At 39.9% G+C, this 11,516-nt stretch overlaps 1 protein-coding gene across 5 annotated transcripts in view; it reads left to right on the top strand.

The window, feature by feature from the left end:
• Positions 1–439: 439 nt before the first annotated feature.
• ryr3 (ryanodine receptor 3) overlaps positions 440–11,516 on the top strand; it is a 110,805-nt gene continuing 99,728 nt past the window's right edge. For 4 of the 5 annotated variants that reach the window (XM_086167503.1, XM_086167501.1, XM_086167502.1 and 1 more), the window contains exon 1: positions 440–541. In XM_086167503.1, coding sequence (XP_086023629.1) covers positions 494–541 — 48 coding nt within the window. In that variant the 5' untranslated portion in view covers positions 440–493. The remainder of the gene's footprint in view (positions 542–11,516) is intronic. The other variant, XM_086167504.1, reaches the window with a different exon arrangement.

The following is an 11,516-nucleotide window of genomic DNA, read 5'->3' as shown; positions in this document are numbered from 1 at the left end:
TATCCTCCCAAGATGAGAGACAGTTAAATGTGTGTCTGGACACACTGGTTGGGCAGAGAGGGGGGATCAGGCGCAAACACAGACGCACTGAACAACTTCCCCCTCACTCCCGCGTCGCCTCTAGTTCAGAAAAAAAAAAAAAACAGTCAAAGAGATAAAGAATGGTACATTTCATCCAGGGGAGCGTCACCTCCGTCTAGAGCGGCTGCGGCACCGGACGCGCGTCTCTGCGATCTCCTGTCTCCGTCTGCCCGCCCGCCGGTCCGCACTGCTGCTGCTGCTGCTGCTGCTGAGGCGCATAGAAGAGGAGGGAGGGGGGAGGGGATGGGAGTGTGTTCTCCGTGCGTGGGATGCGTGTGCGTGTGTGTGTGCACCGGGGGTATCCCTATATGGCTGTGGATGAGCTCTGCTAATATCGGCTCGAGGAGCGGCGCGTCGCGTTCCTGGCGGCAGTCGGCGGCGGCTTCCAGTCCGAGAAGGCTCCCTCGCAGCCATGGCCGAGGGCGGAGAAGGGGAGGACGAGATCCAGTTCCTGAGAACTGTAAGTAACAGGAAAAAAAAAAAAAATCCTCCCGACTAGCCTTTTTCTGTATCCTCCTCCCCTTTCCTTATTATTATTATTTTTTTTTCCCTAAATTAATTTATCCGAGTTTGGATCGCGGAAGTTATTCTTTTTATTTTTTCCGGGGGACTCCGTGTGCTCCTGCGCGATTCGATGTGGAAGTTGCCGCAGGTGGCTCGGCGCACCTGTCGGCTGGATCCGCCGCGTAGAATCTCAATAAGTCTCCGGTTTGCAGGTGCAAAAGGAGGGGAAGGATGTGGAGGATGTGGTGGGAGGTGGAAGGGGGCGCACTCCCCCCTCCCAAGCATTCAACCATCAATCTCAACATCAATGTAATTTTGTTTTATTTGTTTTGTTTTTTTCAAGGGGGGCATCTTCTCTCTCGTCTGGGGTGGGTGGGTACTTTCGATAAGTTCTCGGTGCGGTGACTATTTTCGTGGTTTGACGCAGATTGCGTCCATGTGGGTATGCACAGCATTTCTGCTTGTAAATGATATGACAGCTCCTATGTTGGCGTGCTGGGAGAATATCTGGGAGTTTGACCGCGCACGTATTCTCTGGCCCTGGGAAGCTTTGTGACCCGACTGTTGTTTAAGAGCAGGGAGATCAGGCGACATGCACTTGCATGGATTAGGACTTTTACAGCCAAGAAGTGTTTCCTCTTCAAACAAAAAAAAAAGTATTGAAATTGATTTTTTTTTTCCAAATATTACTGCACACAAAGGTAAAATGCAGGGTCATTTTGAGATTATTAGTTATTGTATGGGATAATTTCCAGCTACTCTAGATTGACACCATGAGAATATTTGTATGATTTTAATTTTAATTTAGGTTCGTGATGTCCTATCACACTGCTGGTTTGAGCCTCCACAGCGTCAATCACTTGTCAAGCCAAAATAATTGTTTTAGAAATATATTTTATTCAGGCAGCCGCTGGTCATTCATCTCAGTTTCAGCTCAACTCCACTCCTACGAGTCCAACTTTGCTGAAAGATGCATCAACATGTCAGATTTATTGCCGCGGGTTGAATTACTCACCCCTTAAATTACATTACAATGCCCTGTGAAACATCACAGGAAGACATAAAGCTGAGGTTTTGGATATGAAAAAAGTATAGTAGACACAATATTGTAGAAACAATAGTTACTGAACAATGGAAGATGCTAAGATTTTCAGGAGCCACATTTTGGATATTAATATATATCATAACATTTTCTCTTTCGACTTCAAAACAGCAATTTTTTCATCAAACCGACTGTTGATATTCAAAATGTCGATACTGAATATTTTTTTTTCATTTGAAATGTTTCCAGGTCATACTTATGTAATTTCTTGCTGATCTGAAGGTGCATTTCCTCAAAGTATAGTAACTTTTTGTGCAGATTTTGATTTTGATTTTACTTTTGCATCTTATTTTCTTAAGGGGATTTATATATCAATGCTCATTTTCAATGATTTTGAAAGGAAGAATTTATTTAAGGAGAACGCTGTCATTTTACATGGTTTGCTTTAAAATTGTGAGGGAATCTGTTGGGTTTTCATTCTAAACACGTTGTCATAGTCCGTCATGAGGCTAATTATCATTAAAGAACAGCGTGTCCTTTGCTATATCATTATGGCAAAGTTGCTTTTCGTTTTTTTAAACACAATTGTTGTCCATCAATGGCGAACAGCTGTCTTTCTCAAATGTACATAGTCGTACTACCAGAAACACAGTCAAGCATAAGTTAAGTTACGTCTTGTTATGTAATACACACTTAAGATGTAACATACATACATTATGTGAATTTTTATGCCATCTCTTGAAGTCTTGACTGGTTGCTGGTGACGGGCGGAGATGGCGGCGGTGGTGGTGTTGGTGTGGGTCTGCTTAACAGCTCTTACTATTTGTGATGCTAGTGATATGCTGACCCACGGCTCTCAAAATTCAACTGTCACAGTGGCATTTCGGTTATCTGATGACAACAGCGATTTGAGAAGGGTGCTTCCCCTGAGACCTTGTTATCAAACCCCGACGGTGAGAGAAACAGGGCCTGCAGGAAACGCTAAAATAAGAGTGCTAATTGAACTAGTCCCCCGTTATGTCTGTTAAACAAATTGGAATAAGCCTGCTTACAGCCTCTGTGGCTTTTATAGAAGGGGGATCAAAGTTGTTTTCATTGTCACTAGAATAGCTGCAGTGGTGTTACATTTTAACAGTCAAACAACTGACACACTGTTATTGTATTACAGATTTACACCTGTAAAATGATTAACAATTTGCTTTAATTGTCCTTAAAGAAAGTGAAGCTTATTTGCTACAAAAATGTTTATTTCACATCATAATTTTTTTTTTTTTTGTATGTTGACAAGTTAAAATGTGAATTAGGTGAAAATATAGGTTGGCATGGCAGGGATATGTTTACCAACACAGTCAGAACCCTCTTATATGGACTCCAACCTGCTCTATGCAACTCTCAGGTGGTGTTTCAGCATGAACACAGTCTCATTCTGTCCTTGATGCGTAATGGGGGCGACAATGGTAGTGGCGAGACCTTCTGTTTCAGAGGAAAAATGAATAAGAATGAGCAAAGTAAGGGTGATGTTTGGCATGTTTACTTTGGAACTGGAATCAAATGCGATTTCCACCAGACACCTTATGATTTGTGCTGAAATACATGAATAAATTGATTACACGTTAAAAGTAATCCCGTCTGGGAGGAATAATTGGCAAAAATATGCTTTAATGTTTGTCTCATTCTGGAATGTTGTTAAAAAAAGTACAAGGAATTATTATTTCTTCAAAAATTAAAATCGATAACATATTTTTATTCACTGGCGCAGCCATTGTTTTACTAGCGCAATACATCCTGGGTTGATAATGTACAAAGGTTGCTTGCATTAACTTTAATAGCTTTAGCTGGTGTTAACTTACGCCTGATACGCTACAGTATATACGGTATAATGCCACATTGTGGTGCTTTTGGGTGCAATTTCCAGTACAAGGGAAACAAAGGGACTGATTTAAGTCTACACAGCTTTCCAAAGGACAAAAAGAGAAAGCAAGACGTTGAAATTTACTTGTGGACTTACACTACTGAATTACACGGCTGTGTTCTCGCCGCTTCTTTCCGGATACCTTTGACGCACTTAGTTGAGCTAAGCAGCTGAAAGAGCTCACAGGTGCCGGCAGTTTTTAAATGGACTCAAAAGCCAAATGGTGTGACTACAGTTTTCTTTCACAAGTATACAAAAGCTCCACAGGAAACGAGTGAAGTCTGCTCGAAGATTTGCCACAGACAGGAGACGCTGGAGCTCCTGACAACAGGCGCTCCCTGTCTGTTAGCATAGCAACACAGTTGCTGCATGCACATCAGCTACTTTCGCCGACTCTTGTCTTTTTGTTCGTCTTCATGTTGAAGTTCATTTTGCCGTCTGACTTCAGCGTTATCCTCCTCCCTCATGTCTTCCTCGGTTTTAAACAAAAAGAGTGTTACAAATGACATTTTTGCACCGTATTGTAAAATGAATGGGGCCGAGCCCAGCTCAACTTCATGATGTCACTACCCAGACAGCATAATGATGTAAACAACAATAGCAACCTACAAGGGAAAAGTATTTTTTTTTAACATTTTATTCTAGGTAAGATAGGCTGAAAGATTTTATCATTGTTTTAACATAGCTGGCACAAATATTGATCAAACAGGACAATAACATCTTGGTGACTGGGGATCCCTAAATTGGCCTCTTCACAAGCCCTCCTGGGTTTAGGCCCACAATTGCACTTTTTGTTAGTCGCTTTGGATAAAAGCGTCTGCCAAATGACTGTAATGTAATGTAAATGTAATGTGAAAAGGAGACATGTAATAGTCTCAAGAGAAGAATGTATCACATGCTTTATCCGTTCATGCCTCTGCATGTTGACTGGTACTTTGCACAGCAGCCATCTGACAGGGTCATTGGAACAATGCATCCTGTGACATATCAATTACAGGGGACAAGAAATTATTCTACTAATTAGAACTGCGTTTTCACTGAAAGGACATTTAAATTGACTGCTGCCGTAAAAGATTTTGTATTTGGAGTACTTAATCCATTGAGAGGACAAGTATATCTTCTAGGAGATGACCAATTGCAGTTGCACATGCGTCTCAGTATCTATCAGACACGAATTCGAACTATCCAACTCAAGTAATTTTAGGTTAAATTGTTGTAACTGCATTTAATAGCCATTAGATAAGCAATAAATATGGTCAAATTCATCATTCTAACCCTTCTTGCAACATTTTGCCTTTGTCTCTATAATAAAATAAGGTGATTATGGTATCAGCATGCTGTTACTGTTAGCAAGCTAACATTAGCTTTGACACCTTTAGCTTATACCAGCCAGTAATGGGGTCGAAGATGTAAAGGAAATTCCTTGGTGTGACTCCTATTCATGCACCATAATCTGTTTGGATTTTGAAGGGTGTATATCTTTGGCATCAGATAGTGCAGATTGCAAATAGTCGGTGCAACCAACTGGGGTTATATCATTTTGTTTTGAGGTAGGATTTAAGGCCGTGTTTATTCAAGGCTCAAAAGAGGGTTGCCCAGGTGATTGGAGAACCTGGTGATCGTAGCTTGGGAACTGCCACTAGCTTCCCTGGGCTTATTTGGAGTTTATGTTGTACTGGTGGCTTTCTGCATACCGAAGCAAAGTCTCCGGGGGTTTAAATTTAGCCTTTTTAAAGATGATGCCTCCACAGCACATACGGCTCTGCCCCCCTGGCACTTAAACACATCACAGTCTCTGCTTTAGCCGGGGCAGCAAAGAACCTGTAACACTCAAACTCTGTTTTCATCGGAATAAAGTAGCCCTGAGAAATCAGATTTTAGATTTAGATTACACAGCAATATGCTGTATGTTAAAGGTTAAGCAAAAGGACAGTAGATAAATGTGATTCTTACTAATAATCATGGCACACTAGAACATTATTAGAATTCTGTTTTCAGCATTTTAATTATATTACCCAAAGGAAAAAAATAGGTTTTATGTCAAGATTTGAATAATTTCTATCGTTCTATTGCATTTATTATCACCGATACACATATTTATATTACCAAAACATTTGATTTTCATGTACTTTGACATTAGGTTAATCTTTGATTTACTGCATTTTATTCTTCTGATCGCAATAATTTCAAACTATATGAGTTTTTGTGCTAAAAGACCAAATGAATAAATGTAAAAAAATCAATCAAGCATTGGCGAGTTTTCATGTTTATGAGGAATATATATGAGATCGGGTAGGGGGCATGTCGGAAGTTGATATTTTCTCAAGTATTTTCCACACATGAACATTTTCTCATAGATTTTGTCATTCTGTTTAAGTTCAAAATATTTTTTTTTTCTGAAGAAAAGTGCAGATTCTTTGAAGGAAATTTTAGCACATTTCACTGGGTGCCTAACAATTTGAGAAGTAGTCCAGTGTGAGGTTGTCAAATCAATCCCAGGGTCCACTGGGCCAGTTATGAATGGGTGGGGTGGGGGGTCAAGGAACAACATCTATATCCAATGCCTTGAGCAAGGAACCTAACCTCAGACTACTCACTGAGCGCCAAATGGTGTCCAATGGCTTTTGAGTGTGTGTGTGTGTGTGCGTGCGTGTGTGTGTGCGTGTGTGTGTGTTTGCGTGCGTGCGTGCGTGTGTGTGCTCACCGTGCAATGTTCACATAAGAATCGGCTTAAGTTGAATTTCATCCTATGGCCATTAACAAATGATGTAAAAGTCAATTCCATTTAAAACAATTAAAAAGGCTTTTTCTAATGAAGTCGTACCTATTAAGTAACTGTGTTTAGATGCTGAATAGGACCCTGATATCCTCATCGTACTCCTTTGTCTGTGCTAATGCAATCTAGATGAGTGGCAGCTGGGAGGTCTTAGAATGCATACTTTCACAGGATCATCAGTCTGCTGTGCAGCATTGGCTGTACTAACCTTGTTGACGCCTGTGCAGAGTTTGCTTCTTCTACCGTGAGAGCTAGAAAGGGAAAAGTAGCTTGTCCCTGTACCTCAGGTGAACCCCGCCATAACCTCCCAGCTTGATCTAAATTGAATAGGAAGGATTTCCTCTGTATTGACTGAGCGGGTAGTGACAGCACAGCACAGCAACTGGGTGTTCTCTGGCAGCCTCGTCTCTCTCCGGTCAGCCGTACTAAAGGACAGTGAAACGGCTGCTATTCCTGTCATTTACACAACCTTGTCGGTTGCAGGACCTCGCTTAACACGATTTAATGCTTTTCATTTGTTAATAAGGCGTGTGTGGACTGGGATCAGTGCACATCAACCATGCAATTGATTAATTGATGATCACTATTGGCATTTTGCTTGCAGGTTGAGCCCCCTGGATTTCTACTTGAAAGTTCATGTTTACGCTAGAATGGCGGTTTTGATTATGGATTATGGATTATGAAACGTATCAAATCAGATAAAGATGTGATACTGTAATTATAAAGAAGAAACCTCGAGAACTTGTCTTGAGAACATGGCAAGGATCACAACTTTGTCCACGAATCAGCAAATTCCATTTTTTTTTTAAATTTCAGTTCAAAATCGATGGTTTTGTCTCATTTAAGGCCAGGCTTATTTATTGTAGAAGCATGAATCTGGAGGGTTGCGAATCAATTGATTCTTATTATTTTAATTGTTGTATTGTTGTGGTGTTGTATTAAGTCCAGTAAACTTTTAATCACTGGCTCCAATGTCCCTTACCTGCTTACCAAATTTTGTTATTTATTGTCATTGTCATTGTCATTTAAAACCCATCAACCCATGCATCACTTGTCACATACTACATCAAGGACTACGGACGCAGCATTCAGATAATCATGAGTAAATCATGTTGCATGTAAAGCTAGGGCAAAATTATCATAAGAATCAAATAAAAAAAGCCACATTTCTTGGACACACAAACAGCAGACAAGCAAATGTGACTGAATGTCATCACAGCTCTAGACGCTTCCCAATACGTCCCAGTGTGATTTGCTTGATGAAGGTGAGTTGAACAGGATGGAGGCAAAAGGCATAAACATGAGCAAGATTAATTTAGCTTTGCAAATGTCAGTGTTGATATTTATTCCCCTAATTGGCCACCACTATTCATCACTGCTGAGCATTCCCCCTATTTGTTATTCAAACTTCACCTGTGATAACTCGGAATAATCGATGATCGCCTCTCACTTCGTGAGCCTGGCAGAAATGGGACTGAGCTAGACGGCAGCCTGACTGATCTGTCCAGTTAAAAGAGTCTCTATTTCAGCAGATAAGTCTTCCTGCCAGGTTAGGTATCCATCTCTATAATGACTGAACTTTGCCTGCGGGTTTGCTGAGCAACGTGCTTTGCTCCATGTGCACTTTGCTTGGGTCAGTGCAAAACCAGAGCAGTATGTTGCAAGACATTGGAATAATGTGTTTCACTGTCTAGTGGTGACTAAGTGTTGTTCTGTGTCACAAAGTCAATCATCAGAACTCATTTTTTGCCAAGAATGATGGATGTTTATTGACCTCATCTACTTACCATACTACTGTAGGCAGTACAGTATGATTGAGGCTATCGGACAAATTATGTGCTATATCAATATCTTAATGATGCCAAGGGTCTGAATGCTGCAGGTGGCAAGGGAGTCATAAAGGTAGGCCACCCCAGGGATAAGTGGATTAAGGAAGGTGAAAGAAGCAATCATTACTCTGGATAACAACATTATTATTTAGGTTTTGGGATTTTTTTTTTTTAGGGGAACCTTAATATTTCTGTCATTTTCCAGGAGCTAGACAGAATTATGTGTATTTGTCAAGGTCCAAAGCCAAGCTCATATATGGCTCGATTGTTGCATGTCGCAAAAAATTATCATTAGAAATGATGCAAATTCAGAAATTATTATTCCAAGCTCTTACTAAGGGAATAACAGTTTTCTCAGACTCTGAAATAATAACATTGAAGATGTTAATGGAGGGAAGGCAACTGTGCATTCCAGAAGACAGCTCCACTGCTACTGCTTTGTGCTGTTATGTCCTGACAGAGGCTGAATTTAATAATTTAATTTTTTCAAAAATGACATGCTGTATAATGACATTGCTGTATTGTGACAACTTTGTAGATTTGCACCTCAGTCATAGTAGCAAGGCGGAAAAAAAACAGAAAACTTTGTCTGAGCTTGTCGGGCTGTCAAACTGTCACTCACTTCCACTCCTGCGTTGCTATCATCATAAGACAAAATCTTTGCTTTCATTAATGGCTAAATCCAGAGTATTTCCTGAAGAGACAGAAACCTGGGCTGTTAGAACACCATGACTCTACTTGTCATTTTGTTCATTTCACAGACATCCTAAAAACAGCCTTCGGTATTTGCTATGTGCATCCATCCGTGGCAGCCACAGCCACTAGATGACAGGTTGAAGCCTATTGTTTCTAAAATCCATTCCCAGTGGTTTAGCAAGGGGTTAGCTTTATAGATAGCTACTGATGCATTATGATACACTTAAATGCTCCTTGAATTTATCTTGTGTCTAGTTTTCCTACTGACTCATGGCTGTATTATTTTGAAAAAGCGCTGATTTCTACAGAACTGTGCCCAAAGGGGTTTTGTAATGTAATACATAAAATCATTTTAAGTCTGTTTAAAATGTGATGTACATAGCAGTTACAGATCAACGGTAAAGCAGCAAATACTCAGGTCAGAGATGTTGAGCTTGGCGTGATAATTCAAGTCATTTGTTGGGCGGAGGACAGCGTCTCTGCTGCTCTACCTGTGTTTGTCCATCTGTCTGACCCATCACACTCTGATACATCTGCACCCCATGTCCTTTATGTATCATCAGACAGGATTAGGGGGTCAGATTAGGATTATGCAAGTCCCGCTCCAGCCCTCACCTATCTGCTGCCAAAGTGGATAGTGGCTACCTTGGCTTTGGATGTGTGGGGGCTTCTATTATTCGTAGCTGCTCTGAAATAATACGAAATGTGTTTTAGGACATTTATTCAAACTTTGCTGCTTGTCATCTGTTGTAGTGTTCCGCAGTCTAAGGGTTGCTTGACTGTAATTTTTTTCATTTTTCTCTTTGAGTGATTTATAAATATAAGAAGGCCAATAATAGGAGTAAGAATAAGAATAAGAATATGAATAAGAATAAGAATAAGAATAAGAATAAGAATAAGAATAAAAATAAAAATAAGAATAAGAATAAGAATAAGAATAAGAATAAGAATAAGAACATCAATATATGTGATATTTGTGCATTGCGACCCAATGAAGAAATGCAGAAATGCATGCACCCCCCCTACACACATAAGGTCAGCTGACTGCCTGAAGAACTGTGATCCTATTATGCATTTTTTGCTGGCACATCAAACTAAACTAATGGGCTGGCAGCAAAGATTGAGAAAACTTTAACTGCTTCATCATGATTCAGATAGAAAGAGCCTTAATTAACACCCATACACACAACCAAAGACTCCACCCCAGAGGAGCTGGCCTGTGCTGCTCCTGCCACAGGCTTACTTAAATGACTGCATTTCCTGGGCAAAGCCATGGATGGACTAACAGAAATGGGTACAGGAACAGAAATGAGATCTGTAGCAAAGTGGTGACTGGACTTCATAAGTATTTTGCAATGCATACTGGCCCACAGACACGTCTATACATTCTAGAGGTTTTAATAGTATTAGACTATTTGGTGCTGGTCTGGTGCTTCCCAACACTTGTCATTGCTGTTGCTCGTTATACCTGCAAATCACTGTCAAGAAAAAGTCATCGCAATTAGTGAGACGGGGCATTTATTTGGTTCCCCCGTAACTGGAGGCTTAAGTGAAAAATTGCCTGACAACTTTGCAAGGAATCATTTTACTAAGTGCCTAGCAATTGATCAAAACATATAACTAAGTATCACAAAAGATGAGTGTTATAAGGCGGTGTATGTTGTTTCAGGCTAGCTGAAGTCTGGCTTTGTTACAAGTTACCGCTTGATATTGGTTACCAGGTTGGGTGGTATTTCATTTTCATCGTGCAGATCAGATCTTAACCTCTTCAGACTTTACTTGGATGTATCACTGCAAAACAGCATTGCTGTTATGTTTGACTGAAAATACATCCTCAAATTTTAATTATGTATCAATACCCTGTTACACTTTTAAACAATCATGGTCCAATACTGTCCAATTTTAGTACATCCTCATTAGATCTATGAACTGACCATTTCCTTACATTGTGTATTTTCATTGTCATATTCAAAACTAACGCATTTGACATTTGTTACAAAATGATGGAATTCTATTTTGGTTCAACTCTTGAATACAGATGACAAAGATTTTCAGTCATAATGTACTGACCTTAAAATGATGGCCATTTCGGGTGTAGCATTTTGATTTTTTTTATATCTGTAGGAGATAAAGGATCTGATTTGTGTGCATCTGGCTGGTGACACGCGGGGACATGGCATATTACCATATTGCCTTGCTTTGGCTCTGCTCATGGAATCCTATTTAACCACAAAGATGTTTTTTTGGCTTATGAATGTTCTCCTCGGAAATATATTCATAGATCTTCCTCTGAGATTTTTTCCCTTATTATATTTTACCTTTTTCCTTCGGTTATACTTTGTAAAGGTTGGAAGATTGTGAAAAATAATGTCAGTCTATATGAGGACCTGCCGATAAATAATGGTCTGTGTGAATGAATTAATTCCGTCTTCCAACTCATCAAGTGGCGTGTGAATATCATAGCAGTGTGTGTTGTCAGACAATGGTGTCAGTACACTTTCTTCATTGTCATTTTTTTAATATATTTAACTGGATGCATTTCTAAGAAAATTCCCTCAGAGTTTAGCATGTAATGAATTTTAACCATTATCATTAATGTTACCTCACCCTCTATAAGTCAGAGTTATTTCAAAAGTGAACTTCTTTTCGTGTAGTGTACAAATGGCAGAAGGTTTT

Source organism: Fistularia commersonii, chromosome 20 (assembly GCF_037954325.1).
Source record: "Fistularia commersonii isolate RoL2024-O1a breed Wild chromosome 20, RoL_Fcom_v1.0, whole genome shotgun sequence".
Taxonomy (NCBI): Eukaryota; Metazoa; Chordata; class Actinopteri; order Syngnathiformes; family Fistulariidae; genus Fistularia; species Fistularia commersonii.
Note: the sequence above shows the minus strand (reverse complement) of the source record. Positions and strands in the feature narration are given on the sequence as shown.